The sequence below is a fragment of the Chiloscyllium punctatum genome, chromosome 10, assembly GCF_047496795.1.
Source record: "Chiloscyllium punctatum isolate Juve2018m chromosome 10, sChiPun1.3, whole genome shotgun sequence".
Taxonomy (NCBI): Eukaryota; Metazoa; Chordata; class Chondrichthyes; order Orectolobiformes; family Hemiscylliidae; genus Chiloscyllium; species Chiloscyllium punctatum.
In genome coordinates this window covers 38,169,777-38,188,614 of record NC_092748.1, presented here as the reverse complement: position 1 = coordinate 38,188,614, position 18,838 = coordinate 38,169,777, and the positions used below count along the sequence as shown (strand labels likewise).

Genomic DNA, 18,838 nt, shown 5'->3' with positions numbered 1-18,838 from the left:
GATTGGGCAACACTGAGGATTCCACAGGATCTCCATGTGATACTCCTATTTACACTGCAGAAACCTTTAACTGGCTATCAGAAAATCATAAAATATGGGACAGGGTCAGGAGAAACAAAAGTGAAAATCTGGAACAGGGTGGAGGGCAGGAAAAAATACTAACAAAAGACTGCCTGATGAAAATGTCAAAGAGAAACCTGCTTCCATCGGAAGGGGTGTTAGGGTCTTATTATAAATGAGTTCTTCTGTTCAACATTTGGAGAGATCCACCAAGAAAGCAATAATTCGTCATTGAGTAGAAATACGAGTTCAATTTTTCTCACCAATGATTCTGCCAGACCTGTTGAGTGCTTCCAATGTCTTCTGTTTTTGTTTCAGACTTAAATGTCCACAATATTCTCCTTTACTATAAGACTACTTATTGTTGCTTTGTGAACTTCGTTAGTTCTGCTGTTATTAATGAAAATGTTCACATGAAGCATTCCAAATACTATCACAAAATTATACAATAGCTACACAATATTATGTTGTAGAATATAATTAACATATTTTTATTTCTTTCTGATATAAGAAGTATAAACATGTCCTACTGAATCCAGGGAATACTGCTACCATGCATGTTTTGTCGGTGTAGTAGTTCTTGCTGCTGATTTATTGAACTTGTTGGGAAATGGTTGACGTGTGGGAATGATGGATATTCAGCTCCTTGTTTAGGTAGCAAAATCAAATCTGCCTCTACAGACATTTACTGTGAAGCTGCAGCTTATCTGGTTGAAACATAAATATCTTGTCATGACAGATTTGGTTACTCACTTTAATTCTGTACAACTGAGGTTGCAACTTCTCTTTGTAGGTCCCAAGTCATGCTAAGTATTTGACTGTTGGTGACTGGTCCATTTCCTTATCTAGGAATCTGCTCTTTGTGATCTGCTCTTTGTGGATGAGGAAGTGGAAGGGTGGGTTAGTAAGCTTGCCAATGGTGCAAAGGTTGGTGGAGTGGTATGGGACATTGACAGGATTCAGAACTGGGCTGATAAATGGCAGACGAAGTTCAACCTGGAAAAGTGTGAAGTGATTCATTTTGGAAGGTTGAATTTGAATGCAGAATACAGGATTAAAGGCAGGATTCTTGGCAGTGTGGACGAACAGAGGGATCTTGGGGTCCATGTCCATAGATCCGTCAAAGTTACCACCCAAGTTGTTAGAGCTGTTAAGAAGACATATGGTGTCTTGGCTTTCATTAGTGGGGGACTGAATATAACAGCCGTGAGGTTATGCTGCAGCTCTGTAATACCCTGTTTAGGACACACTGGGAATATTGTGTTCAGTTCTGGTTGCGGAAGCTTTAGAGAGGGCGCCGAGGAGATTTACCAGGATGCTACCTGGACTGGAGGGCATGTCCTATGAAGGAAGGCTGAGGGAGCTAAGGCTTTTCTCATTGGAGTAAAGAAGAGTGAGAGGTGACTGATAGAGATGTACAAGATGATAAAAAGGCATAGATAGAGTGAACAGTCAGAGACTTTTCCTATGGCAGAAATGGCTATTGAAAGAAGGTGTAGGGGATATATCATTGGTTGGTTCTTTACACAGAGAGTGGTGGGGACTTGAAACACACTGCCAGTGGTGGAAGTAGCGTCAGATACATTAGGTACATTTAAGCGATTCTTGGATAGGCACATGGATAATAGTAAAATGAAGGGTATGGAGGTTAGTTTGATCTTAGAGTAGGATAAAAGGTTGGCACAACATCAACATGCTGAAGGGCCTGTACTGTGCTGTATTGTTCTATGTTCTATGTAAAGGTACCTTAATCTTCCCTGCATAATCAGGCATGAGTTCCATCACAATATCTGGAGGACATTTAACAACAGAATTACCATCATGGAAGATGTTTGCTTGGTGGATGCAAATACTTTCTTCATTACAGTATTCTGGATTTCTGATCCACATTAATTTTTTTTTAAAGTGTCCTGAATCTGTGGTCATTGTTCTGACTTCCAAAGAGTCCCATGCAGCTGATCTTAATTTTGTACAAGCAAATCTTTATTCTCAATCTGTGACGAAGTACGTAAGCTCTTTATTTCAACCACGTGATAAGGTCGGATATCTTTATTCATCTTTATTAATCTTCTATTAAAGTACAGAATCTACAGATTAGTGTATTTGCTTGTTCACTTTTGATTTGTTTATTAACTTTGAAGCAATTTAGTAGCTTAAGAATGGTTTTCTCCAAGATGTCCAATCTTGGGCTCGGTTTGGCTGATCTCAAATATAGCATCATGTATGCAATATTATTGCTCCTGTCATGCCTTCCTAATATGATCATTTATTCATCTTATTTTATGGATTTTAAATGTCCATAGATTTTTAAATTCTGCAGTACTTCAATGCTAATCTAATCTTTTTCTCTTGAAGCTTTCACTCATGTAAAGAACAATGAGTTCCCTTCCCTGACTTGAAAGCTTTTAAACAGTGCAGTATAAAGTGCGTGTATTCTTTATCTTCTTTTAAAACTATTAGATCTATTAACGTTAATGCTGTATACTTGCATTGTTTATTTGAGGTTTCCCATATTCTGCAGGCAAAAAGGTCTTCTGTACTTCTGCAGGCAAAATGGACAAGTTCTCACCTTTTACAGCCTAATAAATAATCTATATCCTTTTCCATGACTTCCCCAAATAAATCATTGAGCCCACAACCTTAATAACTTCTTTTGTACTTGTTTTATTTTCAATTCCACCGGTAATGAACAACTTTCCATGTGGGTTCATAATTAATTGCTCTATCCATATATTACATTTATTTTGTGATTCATGTACCAGATGACAGAGATCTGTGTGTATCTCAGAGTTCTGCAAAATCTCCCCATTTAAATAATGTGCCGCTTTTCTATTCTTTCTGCCAAAGTGGGCAATTACAAATTGTTCCACATTATTCTCCAAAATTTTTACTTAACCTTTCTATATGTCTTCACAGACTCCTTATATTCTCCTCATAACTTACTTTCTCACGACACATTAGTACACAAAAATTAAGTCCTTTCATTCAAGTCATATGTAGTAATTACAGTGAAGGCCCATTATAATATGTTTCAATATGCTTCTTAGTTGCTTATCACACAATTTCTCATAGCTCCCTGAAGTGGTAAAACTCTCTTGAAATCTTCATTTTGTGAGGTAAATACAGGGGAACCTCGATTATCCGAATCCCAATTATCCAAAAATCAGATTATCTGAAGGAGATCTTGAGGTCCCGACAGAAAACATTACCTCAAAGACGTGTGTCCAACACTGATCACGCCTTTTGTTTACAGTGAATAAAAGTGCTGCCAAGAACAGTCCTGGACTGATGGGAGCGCAGGCACCTTCTCTAAATGACTGACCTCCCACCCTTCCCTCTCTGTTCCCACACTTTCCCTGGAGTTCTACACAGGCACGTGTGTGTGTGTATGTGTGTTCTATTTGGAGACTCACCCTCCAAAAGGCAGTAGCAGCAGTCCTGTTGTTGATGTCCAGTCTGGCTGCCCCGGAGAGGGGGCGGGGGCATTCAGGGAGGTGGGGGCGCACGGGGGCTGGGGGGGGTGGTGTTGGGCATGATTGGAGGTGGGCGGGGCAGACAGAATTGGGGGTGCCTGGGGTGCAGTGTTGGACAAGGTTGGGGGAGGGCGGGGGGCAGTGTTTATGGGATTGGGGGCAGGCGGGGGCTTATGTGCGGTATGCTGCTGCCTAGTGTCTTGAACGGGGAGCAGACCTAATAGAAAACTCCGAGCCCCAGAGGAGAGGCATTGAATCGATTAATCGAATAATCAGTTATCCGAACGAAATAGTGCCCGCCTATCTTGTTCGGATAATTGAGGTTCCTCTACAGTAGGAAAAAATAGAAATTTTCTTAATGACTTGGTCCAGGTTTAAGACAGTTCCATTTTTGACCTCAACATCCACATTCCAATGCAATTCTGCTGAAAATCCTAATCTCACTGCTCACGCTAAGCCATAGGGACTTTCTTTGCTTTCCTCACTCGATGGATTTCAGGAATGTCCTTGATGGATTTCAGGAATGTACTTCAGCATCTCTTTTCCCATTGTTTTTGCATTAATGACTCTAATCAGTTTGTGCACAATGCCATCTTGTGTGATCATCTCATCTCAATACAACCAACACCCTCTTACAGCAAGAACTGTACCCTTGATGGTTTTAGACTATTGTCTCATCACACACTTCAAGTGCTACAAGACGTTGCAGTTTACTTTATCTGAACAAGGTTCTCGTCTGTCAGGATCTGTTCATCTTGGTATCATGTGCAGCACTGTAAATCTCTGCTGATTTTGAAAGGTTACTGATTTAGGTTTTTGATCTGTTTGAAGTGAGATGATGGAAACCTGCTTAGTGTCCAACACATGGAACAGCAGATTTCCTTTCTTCCCAATATATGACAATCGGCTCAGTTTACCCCTGTAGTGTAAGTATCATCTCATCATAAAGCTTCATTGTTATTTTGAATGGCTTCATTCTGGATCACCACTTGGACACAATTATGCAACTATCGTGCTGTTGTGCATTGTGCCAGGGTCTGGGATTTCACACTGTCTTGTCGCTCTCTGCTTGATTTCATCATTCCGACAAATCGTTTTTTAGCCTCAAGAAGTGATTATGCCAACCTATTTTCAGATAGACAAGGAGGCTGGAAGAACACAGCAGGCCCGGCAGTATCAGGAGGTGGAGAAATTGAAGTTTTGGGTATAACCCTTCTTCAGGAATCAAGGTGGAGTGTAGGAGGACCTTCAGATAAAGTGGGGGGGGAGGGTTTTGGATGGGGAGAGGGACGGAATGGTGACGTAGGGTTAGGTGAACACATGTAGTATGTATGACCCGGTTGGTTAATGGGAGGCAAAAAGTATTGCACTGGAAAAGCACAGCAGGTCAGGTAGCATCTGAGGACCAGGAGAATCAATGTTTCGGGCATAAGCCCTTTATTGTCAATTCTCCCACACCATGGATACTGCCTGACCTGCTTTGCTTTTCCAGCGCCACAATTTTTGACTCTGATTTCCAGCATCTGCAGTCCCCACTTTCTCCTGGTTGATGAGAAGGATGAATCCAGTTGGTAGTTGGAATGGAAGGGAAGAGGCAGGGCTGTTCTCCAATTTCAAATAACCTTGCCACCCATCCTCTGACACCCTTTTCAGCCCTGCCTCCTCCCTTCCATTCCATATATTGACCATTCCTTCTAGCTACCAACTGGATTCATCCTTCCCATTGACCAGGAGAAAGTGGGGACAGCAGATGCTGGAGATCAGAGTCGAAAATTGTGGCGCTGGAAAAGCAAAGTAGGTCAGGCAGTATCCATGGAGTGGGAGAATTGACAATAAAGGGCTTATGCCTGAAACATTGATTCTCCTGGTCCTCAGATGCTGTCTGACCTGCTGTGCTTTTCCAGTGCAACACTTTTTGCCTCCCATTAACCAACCAGATCATACGCACCACCTGTGTTCACCTAACCCTACCTCACCATTCCACCCCTCTCCCCACCAAAAACCCTCTCCACTCTCTTTATCTGCAGCTCCCCCTACCCTACCTCATTTCTGAAGAAGGGGTATACTCAAAACATCGACTTCCCCACCTCCTGACAGTGCCTGGCTTGCTGTCTTCTTCCAGCCTCCTGCCTGTCTTCTTTGGATTCTAGCAACTGCAGGTTTTTTTTGTCTCTAACCTGTTCTCAGGTGTAGAATGAATCATTAGAACTCTCCAACATCTCACCAGCAATTATCTGCACAGGCTTACATTTCTTCTATCCATAAACATTTACATGTAAAGTACGTCAGCTTTTTGCACTTACAACACTGCCTTCCCTCGGCTGGATATACTTCCAGTTTTTTCTTGTGTGGTGTTTTCCACATTACTTCCATTCCAAACTCTGTTCTTGATCATTCTGCTAGAACTGTCTTTCCTTTTATTCACTGATGTGTGCATGTAAAGCTTGGACAGCTCCTCAACACAATGCAGAAATTCAGCATTTCTCCCCCCAACCCAATACTCTTCTGCTGATGATTAGCAACCTCTCAGTTTCTGTACATCAATCGCTTTTGTGAATATAAAGTTATCAAAACAGGATTTCTTTTTCCTTAAGACATTGCTATCTCTGATGAGATCATCCGCAGTTGCCCAAACTCTCAAGATTCAGCTCGGTGCAGTCACATTCTGAATAATACTCTTTCTCATGCTTCCTGAGCTCGAGTGTTAAACAATGTTCATAAACAACATCAATAGAGATTTCAATGCGAGTCTGCGAGGCCTCCAAAATTTCACTCCTCAGTGAGATTTAGTGTGCAATATAATTTGTAGTACTCCTTTCCCATCGTTGTTTACAGAATTGCTACTCTTATTTGGTTTGTTTTCTGTTGCTCTATGGCAATCTCACTGTTATTGCCAATTCCCTCTCAAACATCCCTTCACCTCCAGAAGGGCCAAGTATAGAAATACTTGGAGCCATAATGACTTACCATGTTGTCAAAATCCTGAACCAAGTTTCAGATTGGAATTTTAATTAATCTCTGGTGTTTATCATAGCTGTTGGCTTTCTTACAACTCTCAAAATCCATTCAATACTGGCTACACATTTCTTACACCCTGGCCCAAGCAGTGGATAAAACAGCTACAGATTAAAACCATTATATACAGAGCTTCACATCAGAGATTGCATTAGTATAGCAGTTAGAGTGTGCAAAGGTATTTATCCAAACAGAGAGGAGGAAGGAAATGAGGAAGGTGGGAGGGTTAGGGCAGAAAGAGTGGATGAGTACGGAGAGGAAATAGGCAGAAAGGGAAGAGGACGGTAAGAGAGGAGAACAAGAAGGGCAAGAAGAAGAGGAAAGGGAAAGGAGGAAGCAGTATGCAGGGGGAAGAGGAAACAAAGGAAAAGAAAGAGATGAAGGGAGCAAGAGAGGCAGAGACTGACAAGGAGGGGTAAGGAAGAAATAGGTAAAGCAAGGATGGAAGATAAAGAGAAAAAAATAGAAAACAGAGATAGAAACTGAAAATGTACTTAAACTGCCAGTGAACACAAAGGCACTCAATTGTGACAGAGTTCACAGCATATGAGACTATGCTTTGGAAACAAAACTAAGCTTTGATCAAATTACATGTTTATTATTAATGAATATAGTATCCATATTCAGTTAGCATTGCAATTATTTTGGGAATAAAGTTCGTAGTATAAATAAGACAGCTGCCATAAGTTGGTTTGCATCAAATCTGGGTATATGCCAGAGAATCACAAACAGAAAGCCAGTTCATCCCAAAACGGTTTTACACAACTGCTTCCAGTTTTTCACACAACTGCACTGAAACAGACTAGAGAACATAACTCGTGAATGATGATTTGTCCTGATCCAAGGCGACTTTCCCCTCCGCAGCCTTTGACAAAGTTGAACACACCATCTTATCATAGAGATGTACAGCACGAAAACAGACCTTTCAGGCCAACTCATCCATGCCGACCAGATATCTGACCCAATCTAGTCCCACCTGCCAGCACCCGGCCCATATCCCTCCAAACCCTTCCTATTCATATACCCATCCAAATGCCTCTTAAATGTTGCAATTGTACTAACTTCCTCTGGCAGCTCATCCCATACACGTACCATCCTCTGAGTGAAAACGTTGCCCCTGATGTCTCTTTTATATATTTCCCCGCTCACCCTAAACCTATGGCCTCTAGTTCTGGACTCCCACACCCCAGAGAAAAAACGTTGTTTATTTGTCCTATCCATGCCACTCATGATTTGATAAATCTCTATAAGGTCAGCCTCAGCCTCCATGCTCCAGGGAAAACAGCCTTAGCCTATTCAACCTCTCCCTATAGTTCAAATCCTCCAACCCTGGCAACATCCTTGTAAATCTTTTCTGAACCCTTTCAACTTTCACAACATCTTTCCGATAGGAAGGAGACCAGAATTGTATGCAATATTCCAACAGTGGCCTAACCAATGTCCTATACAGCTGCAACATGACCTCCCAACTCCTGTACTCAATACTCTGACCAATAAAGGAAAGCATACCAAATGCCTTCTTCACAATCCTATCTACCTGCGACTCCACTTTCAATGAGCTATGAACCTGCACTCAGAGGTCTCTTTGTTCAACAACACTCCCCAGGACCTTGCCATTAAATGTACAAGTCCTGCTAAGATTTGCTTTCCCAAAATGCATCAGCCCACATTGATCAAAAGAAACTCCATCTGCCACTCCTCAGTCCATTGGCCCATCTCATCAAGATCCTGTTGTAATCTGAGATAACCTTCTTCGCTGTCCACTACACAATTTTAGTTTTATCTGCAAACTTACTGACTACACCTCTTATGTTCACATCCAAATCATTACTATAAATGATGAAAAGTAGTGAACCCAGCACCGATTCCATTGGTCACAGGTCAACAGTCTGAAAAACAACCCTCCACCACCACCTTCTGTCTTTACCTTTGAGCCAATTCTGTATCCAAATGGCTAGTTCTCCCTGTATTCCTGATATTAACCTTGCTAACCAGTCTCCAATGGGGAACCTTGTCGAACGCCTTACTGAAGTCCATATAGATCACATCTACCGCTCTGCCCTCATCACTCCTCTTTGCTACTTCTTCAAAAACTCAATCAAGTTTGTGAGACATGATTTCCCAAGCACAAAACCATGTTGACTATCCCTAATCAGTCCTTGCCTTTCCAAATACATGTACATCCTGTCCCTCAGGATTCCCTCCAACAACATGCCCACCACCGACATCAAGCTCACCGGTCTATAGTTCCCTGGCTTGTCTTTACCACCCTTCTTAAACAGTGGCACCATGTTAGCCAACCTCCAGTCTTCCGGCACCTCACCTGTGACTATCAATGATACAAATATCTCAGCAAGATGCCCAGCAATCACTTCTCTAGCTTCCCACAGAGTACTAGGGTACACCTGATCAGGTCCTGGGGATGTATCCACCTTTATGCATTCCAAGACATCCAGCACTTCCTCTTCTGTAATATGGACATTTTGCAAGATGTCACCATCTATTTCCCTACAGTCTATACCTTCCATATCCTTTTCCACAGTAAATACTGATGCAAAATACTCGTTTAGTATCTCCCCCATTTTCTGTGGCTCCACACAAAGGCCACCTTGCTGATCTTTGAGAGGCCCTACCGTCAAAACTGGTCTCCCCCCAATTTAGAACTTCAACTTTTAGATCTGGTCTATCCTTTTCCATCACTATTTTAAAACTAATAGAATTATGGTTGCTGGCCCCAAAGTGCCCCCCACTGACACCTCAGTCACCTGCCCTTCTTTATTTCCCAAGAGGAGGTCAAGTTTTGCACCTTCTCTAGTAGGTACATCCACATACTGAATCAGAAAATTTTCTTGTACACACTTAACAAATTCCTCTCCATCTAAACCCTTAACACTATGCCCAGTCCCAGTCTATGTTAGGAAAGTTAAAATCCCCTACTATAACCACTGTATTATTCTTACAGTTAACTGAAAGCTCCTTACAACTTTGTTTCTCAATTTCCCTCTGACTATTAGGGGGTCTATAATAAAATCCCATTAAGATGATCGCCCCTTTCTTATTTCTCAGTTCTATCCAAATAACCTCCCTGGATGTATTTCCAGGAATATCCTCCCTCAGCACAGCTGTAATGCTATCCCTTATCAAAAACGCCAGTCCCCCTCCTCTCTTGCATCTCCCTTTCTATCCTTCCTGTAGCATTTGTATCCTGGAACATTCAGCTGCCAGTCCTGTCCATTCCTGAGCCATGTTTCTGTAATTGCTATGATATCCCAGTCCCATGTTCCAAACCATGCTCAGAGTTCATCTGCCTTCCCTGTTAGGCCTCTTGCATTGAAATAAATGCAGTTTAATGTATCAGTCCTACCCTGTCCCTGCCTGCCCTGACTGTTTAACTCAATTCTGTTCTCAGCTATACCCATCTCAGATCGATCTCTTTCCTAACTATCTCCCTGGGTCCCACCACCACCACCCCCCCACCCCCGCCCCACCTTACTAGCTTAAATCCTCCCAAGCAGCTCTAGCAAATCTCCCTGCCAGTATGAGTCCCCTTCCAATTTAGCTGCAATCCGTCCTTCTTGTACAGGTCACTTCTACCCCAAAACAGCTTTCAATGATCCAAAAATGTGAATCCTTCTCCCATACACCAGCTCCTCAGCCATGCATTCATCTGTTCTATCCTCCTATTCCTGCCCTCACTAACTCATAGCACAGGGAGTAATCCAGATATTACTACTCTCGAGAACCTCCTTTTTAAAATTCTTCCCAACTCTCTGTAATCTCCCTTTTCCTTCCTATGTCATTGGTTCCAATGTGGACAATGACCTCCTGCTGGCCCCCTCCCCCTTGAGAACTTTCTGCACCCTCTCTGAGACATCCTTGATTCTGGCACCAGCGAAGCAACACATCATTCTGCTTTTTCTCTGCTGGCCACAGAAACATCTGTCTGTACCTCAGACGACAAAATCCCCTAACACAATCGATTGCTTGGAACCTGACATATCTCTCATTACATTACAGCCAGTCCCAATACCAGAAATTTGGCTGTTCATGCTACATTCTCCCGAGAATCCATCACCCCCTACTTTTTCCAAAACAGCAAACTTGTTTGAAATGGGGATAGCCACAGAAGACTCCTGTACTGCCTGCCTACCTCTCTTACCTTTCCTGGAGTTAACCCATCTATGTGACTATATCTGAGACTCCCCCCCCTTCCTATAACTGCCATCCATCACATCCCCTTGCTCTTGTAAATTCTTCATTGCCTCTAACTGCCTCTCCAACCGATCCATTCGATCTGTTAGGATTCGCAACCAACGACATTTATTGCAGATATAATACTCAGTAACCTGTAAACTCTCCCTAAATTCCCACATCCGACAAAAAGAGCATGTCACTCTTCTATGGGCCATTTTTGCTTCTTTCAATCTACAGACCCAGAAAATAGCACTGTCTTATTCCTCTACAAAACTGCCGCAGGTTAAATTAATACTTACGACTTATATTTTAATTTTAATCAAAAGATATAGCTCAATAAAACATATAATCAAGAAAGAACCCACTCTATTCAATACTGCAGACTTATTTTAAGGCCACGCTTAAAATCCACTTATCTCCTTCTGTGCTGTGACTGCTCCCAGTCAGGTTCCTCCAAGATCAGTTGTGAATTTCACTGTTTGTTCATTTTCCCAGATGCACTCCGATGTCCAGTGATACATGAATTCAACAGCAAATGCAGTAACTGCTAACTCTGTCAGTTAGCAACGTGGGATTCTTCCTCAAACATTCTCCACTGCTGTTGTGCTGATGGGATACTCTCATTTTGGTTCCATTCTTATCTATCTACACATAGCCAGAGTATCATTTACAATGGTTTCTCTTCCTGGCCCCCCCTCTGTTAATTCAGACATTTCTCAAAAACCCATTCTTCACTTTCCTCATAGTGTAATGCAATAAAATACAATATTGCATTCGAACAGGCCCTTTGGCCCACCAAGCCTGCATCAATTCCTCGTCCTTATTTAGACCCCCTACTTATTGCCTATAGACAGAATCTATCCCTCTGTTCAGCTCCTGTACATGTGTTTATTGAGATACACCTTAAATGTTGCTGACTTGCCTGTTTCTACCACTTCCATTGCAGTGTATTCCAGGCACCCACCACCCCATGTGAAAAATCTGCCCAACACTTCTTCTCTAATATTTACCCCCTCACCTTTAACCTGCGCTCTCTTGTAGTTGACCTTTCCACCCTGGAAAAAAATCTCTGACTATCAACCCTATCTGTGCCTCTCACAATTCTGTAGACTGCTAACAGGTTGCCTCTCAGCTGAAGTCGTTCCAGTGAAAACAATCCAAGTTTATCCGACCTCTCCCCATAACTAAAACCCTCCAGACCTGGCAACATCCTGGTAAACCTTCTTGGCCTTCTGCAAAGCATCTACATCCTTCTGGAGGTGCGGCAATCAAAACTGCACATAATATTCCAAATATAACATAACTACAGTTTTATACAGGTCTAGTGTAACTTGCCAAATTTTATATTTAACACCCCAGCTGATAAAGGCAAGTGTGCTATATGCCTTCTTGACCACCTTATCCACCTGTGTTAGCATCTTCAGGGATCTGTGAACTGGAGCCCCACATCTCTCTGTATGTCAAAGCATCTAAGGATTCTGTCATTTATTGTATAATTCACACTTGAATTTGATTTTCAAAAATGCAGCACCTCGCATTTGGCTGGACCTCCAACTGCCATTTCTCTGCCCAAATCGGCATATCATGGCCCCTTTTAGCTTTCTTAACTCCTTGTTTGAACTCCTTCCTATTTCCTCTATATTCTTCAAGGACTTTGCCTGTTTTTAGTTGTCTAGACCTTAGGTATGCTTTATTTAGACTAAGTTGGTCATTTCCTGTCATTCAATGTTCAAGATTCATGCCATTGCTGTCCTTCATTTTCACAGGAATATGCCTGTCCTGCACTCTCATCAACTGACCTTTAAAAGACCCCCGCATGTCAGATGTGGATTGACTCTCAAACAGCCGCTCCCAATCCACATTTTCCAATTCTTGCCTAATTTGGCTATAGTTGGCATTCCCCTAATTTAATATTTTCATCCAATGTCCACTGTTGTCTTTTTCCCTAAGTAGCCAAAAATGTCTGGAATTATGGTCATTAGTGTCAAAATCCTCCCCCACTGTAGCTTTGATTTCTTGGCTGGGCTCGTTTCCCAATACCAGGTGCAAAATCACCCACCACAACAACCCTATTATTTTCACATCTTTCCAGAATCTGACTACATATCTCTTCCTCTATCTCCCGCGGGCAGCTGGGAGATCTGTAGTCCCAGTATTGTGATTGCATTCTTCCTATTTGTGAGGTCTGCCCATAATGCCTCGCTATAAGATCCATCCAGGGTGTCCTTCCTCAACACAGTTGTGATATGCTCCTAACCTTTCTCATCTCATGCTAACATTATCTGAAAGCACAACATTAATTTTTAACACCTCCCTTGATTGCTGTTAAATTATCAAAATATTTTGACATCCAATGCTGGATTATAAAAGGGTACAACAGAGAAACACTGTTTTTTTTAAGTAACTAATTTTATTTCCCTTCTCTCCTAATTCTATGCTGGTTTATAGCATATACTCAGTGGGATTTCACCAAAGTTACCAATATTCATGTGTAATAGTCAACAGAGTATCAGAAGGCTTTTGAACTGCTGGGATATCACAACAAAAGTCAATTTTGTTCTCACCAAAGATGTCCATTTCCAGCAGAGATCTCTGAATATCAATTAGAAGCCATAGCCAGTGATATAGGTGCACTGGGAATATAACAACTTGGACTCCTTCAGTAGTATAGCTCAGTTACTCACTGATTAACCTCACAAATTCATCAGAGAAAAATCAATTTGTTTAATAAACTAACAAAAAATAACCATCAAAGCAACATGGTTGAATCTTGAGGAAACAGTAGATTGTACGCTTTCATTCTTTGAGTATATTTGAAGATTTTACAAACGTACTCAAATAGATCTATTGATGTCATTCCATATGCACGTGTAGAAATATGAAAAGTATGAACACTTCTGGGCTAAGATGGAGAATAATAAACCTATTTCTCAATGGATTTGTTAAATTCATTTTCCTTTAATAATCATCTTGGAATCCTGCCCCAACACGACCACAAGTTGCTTCATGTTTATAGATGATATGGATATATAGTCTGGATAGACAGTTTTCTAAATTCCCTTCCTGTCTCTCTGTGAGGAAGTGTCTTGTCTCACCTCTGCTGCAGCACGGCTGGGACTTTGCTTCCAAGCATCTAATTTCTCTCTATGAGGCAGCAGGTCAGTGACCTAGCGTGTTGTCATCATTGCACCATTGCTAAATAAATTTTAAAACTATCAAAAATACCAGACTGCAAAAGATGAATAGATCTGAAAGATGCCAAAGCTTTCCAGCACAATGGAACAATTTTCCAAAAAATCTTTAGAAGGAAGATATTAATTTAAAAATTTGTTTTACCTATGTGATACAGTCCAATCCAGTCTGTGGGGTCCACCTCCTCTTTAATATCCCAGTAGATAATCAGGTTCTGTGCTTGTCCAAGTGTGTACTCATACATGCTAGCTGTCAAACTAGAACGACTGTCTGATGTCACCAAATCAGTGTCACTGTTTGCTCTGTGGAAATTCAAGTTCTCTGATCTGGCACTCTGGGAAGCTAGGCTCTGCAGGTTTTCTGGACTCAGGGTGTAGCGAAGTTGAGGGTTCCTACGTCGTACAAAAGACATATGCTCCCTCGTGGAACCTGACATTTTGGCTGCTTCTTGAGGTTGACGTCTCTCCGTTTAAAATCTGTTCAGGAAGAAAAACAAACAAACAATCAGTGGATTGTGTTATGTGAAAAGCATCAGTCAAGGGAACAAGGTCAGAAATTTGTACTCTTTAACTTTGGCATTTTAGCACATGATCATCCATCTATCCAAAAAGCTAGCTCGCTTATTAATATACACATAACAAGTTTGCTAATGGCTTTTAATTTTAAATGTCAAGAAAAGTGAAGGAACTCCAAAGTCAACTGTAGCCTTCTCTTGTGTACTGACACAACCACACGTTTTCTAAGTATAGATGGCAAAGTCAACGATGTTGTGAGTTTCCTTTTATTGGCGCAATACAGATTCTCAACAATGAACTATACAACAGATTTCAAGTGCCATCAAATTAAAGTTATACAATTCACGCAATCACAAATGTTTGAAGAACTTTATTCTTCAAAACCTGAAAAAGCAAGTAAATATCTCTCTTGTTAATGTACCTGAGCCAATGTTTATCAACTTTTCCCACAACACAAAAAGGTTATTAAAATATAAATAGTTTACAAACTTTTCATTAAAATCATTTTTTTAGATATTCACCACTAAGTACACAACCTTTAACTATTAGTATACATAAGACAAAACTCCCTCCTCGAAAAACCTCAATAATCCTCACTCTGCTCACTTGTGAGATTTATGATTGAATCCAAATCTAAATGAACAAGATGAAAATCTCTGCTCTCCAATGTCTAAATTTAATCCAAATGAAAAAGTACAGGTTTGTCCCAATCCTGTTTTAAGAGGCATAAATCACACATTAAAATGGCCCTATCTTGTGTTAACAAGTATTAAACTTGCATTATCATTCAGAGAGACCACAAGGATGGCTGGAGTGAAAAATTCAAACACTTTCCTAATGCCATTGAGAGTTCTCTTTTCGTACTGAAATTAATGTCAGGTTAACTGTTTTTATGCTGGTACTGTCCACTCTATTACCTTGATAGTACAACATGTAGTCCTTGTGTAAATGACACAATCTGAAGATGTCAGAACCGTAGAATCTTACTACTCCCAAAGGGAGACTATTCCAGATCAACAGTTTCACTGAAATTGATTGCCAAGACCAGAGACATGCCAATGGCTGGTAAATCTGTTACATTTATCACAGGGATTCTTTGAGCTCGACACAATGGAAACCACTAGTATCTGTATTAGCAAAACACGAAACACAGTAAATCCTAGGGAGATACTAACATTGTATTAATGTCACTGGATTGATAATCCAGAACCCCAGGCTAATGTTCAGCAATGTCCTTTCAGGAACTAAACCTGCCATTCTTATCTGATCTGGTCTACATGTGACTGCAGATCCACAGCAAGGTTGTTGATTCTTAACTACCTTCTGGGCAATTAGAGAGGAGCAATAAATGCTGTACTAACCAGTAATGGCCACATTTTTAAAAGTCCTCACTTAAACTGGTAGTTGCTTTCCTGAAAATCACAACTAAGTGAAGCATGGTTTCCCACAGGAATTAAAACCAGAGTTGGGTTTCCTATGTACATTGCTTACTGAAGGAAAAAAACAAGGTACAAATTGAAATATTGTACCATACATGTTCAGCACTGAGCATTCCTAATTCAAATAATCTGCAAAGTAAAATAAATCACTGAATATTACAGAAATACAGTTACTGGCACAGGAGTCTGCCTAACGAAGGTATTTTTCCCCCAAACTAGCCCTGAAATAAAAGGGAATAATTTTACTGCATATGTACAGTATCAAGCACACTGAAGACTTCAACAACTTCTGCATGTCAACAGCAGGCACTCCTGAAACTCCAAACTTTTATCATAAAGGTTATCAGCCGAAGCAAAAACAAAACCTCTTTCAGGATATTTTACAGGTCTTTCCTCAGATATTTGGTACCGGGCATTATTTTAGAAGATTGAAATTACCTCTGTGCAAAGGCACTAACCAGATGAAAATCACTGTAATGGCTACAATGTACAGTAACATAATAAAGGCAGCAGGTATGCAATGGCATGCACATATGAAAATGGTAATGAATTACAAAACGGGTAATAATTTGAAGCAATGGTGAAATAACTATATTCAAAGAGAAAGTTAAAATAAAACATGCTAAAATAAAAACAGAGACGATTTAAAGCAGGGACCCTCTGTAAATTCAACTGAAATTATAGTAATGGATTTTTGATGGTTATGAGTATCAAAGGTTATGAACCAAAGGTGATTAAACAGAGTTTGGATATGCATCAACGATGATCTAAGTGAATTACATTGCAGACACAGGGAGCTGAATGGCTTACTGCTGTTCCTCTGATCTAAAAACAATGTCAAGTACACTTGGGGTAAAAAAAATCAGAAATCTTAAATCTGCATCCAACCTGTGTTACTTCCCTTGTGGGTCTTCAACGTTTACACTGCATTTAGAAAACAGAACAAGTGTTCTACTTCACAGTATTATGTCCTGTAACTTTAATGTGAAGTTAAACAAAATTTTATAAAGCATAAAATACTAAATGACAGTGAACTGTTTCCAAAAAACATATCTTTGTACTTGCAATGGGAGTCATGATTTACTTTAAGATTATTCTAATAATTTTAAAAAGTATGAATGAAAGAACTCTAAACTATTTTAAAACTCTCATTTTTGTTTTCAAAATCCCTCCATGGATCATTATGATCTCCCCGAGCCTTTCAACACTACATGCACCTACATTTCAAGCCTCTACAACAGATGCAAGTTTAATCACTCAACCATTGGCAGCAATGTCCTCAGCTGCCAAAGCTCTGACCCAGGGATTTGTCTCTATGCCATGCTTTCCTCCATTAAGACATTTTAAATAACCTACTTGACCAAACTGCCCTAAACCTCCTTGTATGGCTTAGTGTCAAATTCTTTGCTAACACGTCAGTGAAGTTCCTTGAAACATCTTAGTGTTAGGGGTACTACTGTGTATAAATAAAAGTTTTTGTTGTGAACACCTGATCTATATAAGATATAATAAAACAATGTAAAAAATGTCTTGGTTCCATGGCTGGTGTTTGTTGGAATCATCTTGACTGAATGTTTATGAGACACGAAAGAAATAGCACCTTTAGCCAAATTGTTTCAGTTTGTCTGGTGGATCAGTATTGTTGAAGGCTCATGGTCATGGATGTCCAGTCTTGAGTTGTTCAACTGATTCAAAATCTATTCTATTCAGAATAGTGATAGTGCCATATAACACAATGTAAGGCATTTTCACCGTGAAGCTGCCACTTCAATTTCATAAAGACTATGCTTACCAATATTCTCATAGACCACTGCATCTGTACCATGCAGACTGGTGAGGATAAAGTCAAGTATGTGTTTCCCTCTTGTTGGCTCCCTCACCACCTGCCACAGGCCCAGTCTCGCAGCCATGTCCTTTCGGAGCCGACCAGCTAAATCACCTCCCTGCAGATTCTTAGTTTCTGCAGTTAAATTGAGGGGCAGGAGCTACTTCAGGAACTACTGTATGTTAAAGTTGTTCTCAAAATGCTGTTAGATAGCGAGTTCCAAGAGTTCAATAGACTGACAATTGAAATAATCAAGTATGGAGGTGACAAAAACATTGATGAAGGTTACAGTCGAAAGTGGATTAACTTTATTTTATGAGAGGTCTATTCAAAGGTCTGTGGAAAAGAAGCTGTTCTTTCAATTAGTTAGTTCATGTTTACAAATTGTTGTATATATATATATATAGGGAGTCTCTGTAATTAATAGCATACAATATTGGAGGCTCAGCTCATTGCTGAGCTTGCAGTTGGGTTCCTACTGAGATGGTGACAGGGAGGAAATGAAGACATTGGTTGGAGAGAGGGACAGAATCAGTGGCAAAGATACAGATTTGGTGACAAAGGCTGAGGGTAAGTGCATCAGATTACCCAACATCCACCCAGAAGAAACTCTGGCTCATTGCAGAATGGATGTCAAGTTAGTGGGTGGCACGGTGGCACAGTGGTTAGCACTGCTACCTCACAGCACCTGAGACCCGGGTTCAATTCTCGCCTCAGGCGACTGACTGTGTGGAGTTTGCACGTTCTCCCCGTGTCTGCGTGGGTTTGCTCCGGTTTCCTCCCACAGTCCAAATATGTGCAGGTCAGGTCAACTGGCCATGCTAAATTGCCCATAGTGTTAGGTATTGGGTAAATGTATGGGTGGGTTGCAGGTTGGTGTGGACTTGTTGGGCCGAAGGGCCTGTTTCCACATTGTAATGTAATCTGATCTAATCTTGTCAAGTGTCCAATTAAATAACACAACCAGTGGAGGATTATCAATGTTTATCTTCAAATCAACATAACTAAAAATAAATTAATTATCATTTTCTCACTATGTGTAAAGTAACTGCATTGTTTATTTTCATGAAGATGTCCACGCTTTAAGTGATTCACTTAGTGGTGGTGCGGCACTTAGTAGTGTTT

At 40.7% G+C, this 18,838-nt stretch overlaps 1 protein-coding gene across 2 annotated transcripts in view; it reads right to left on the bottom strand.

Annotated features, from left to right (window-relative positions):
- The window catches only part of hecw2b (HECT, C2 and WW domain containing E3 ubiquitin protein ligase 2b), a 338,435-nt gene that overhangs the window by 208,009 nt on the left and 111,588 nt on the right, over positions 1–18,838 (bottom strand). For both annotated transcript variants that reach the window (XR_011961647.1, XM_072578957.1), the window contains exon 2: positions 14,079–14,410. Coding sequence is in view for 1 of the 2 variants with exons in the window: in XM_072578957.1 (XP_072435058.1) it covers positions 14,079–14,370 (292 nt within the window). In the remaining variant the exon portion in view is untranslated. The remainder of the gene's footprint in view (positions 1–14,078; positions 14,411–18,838) is intronic.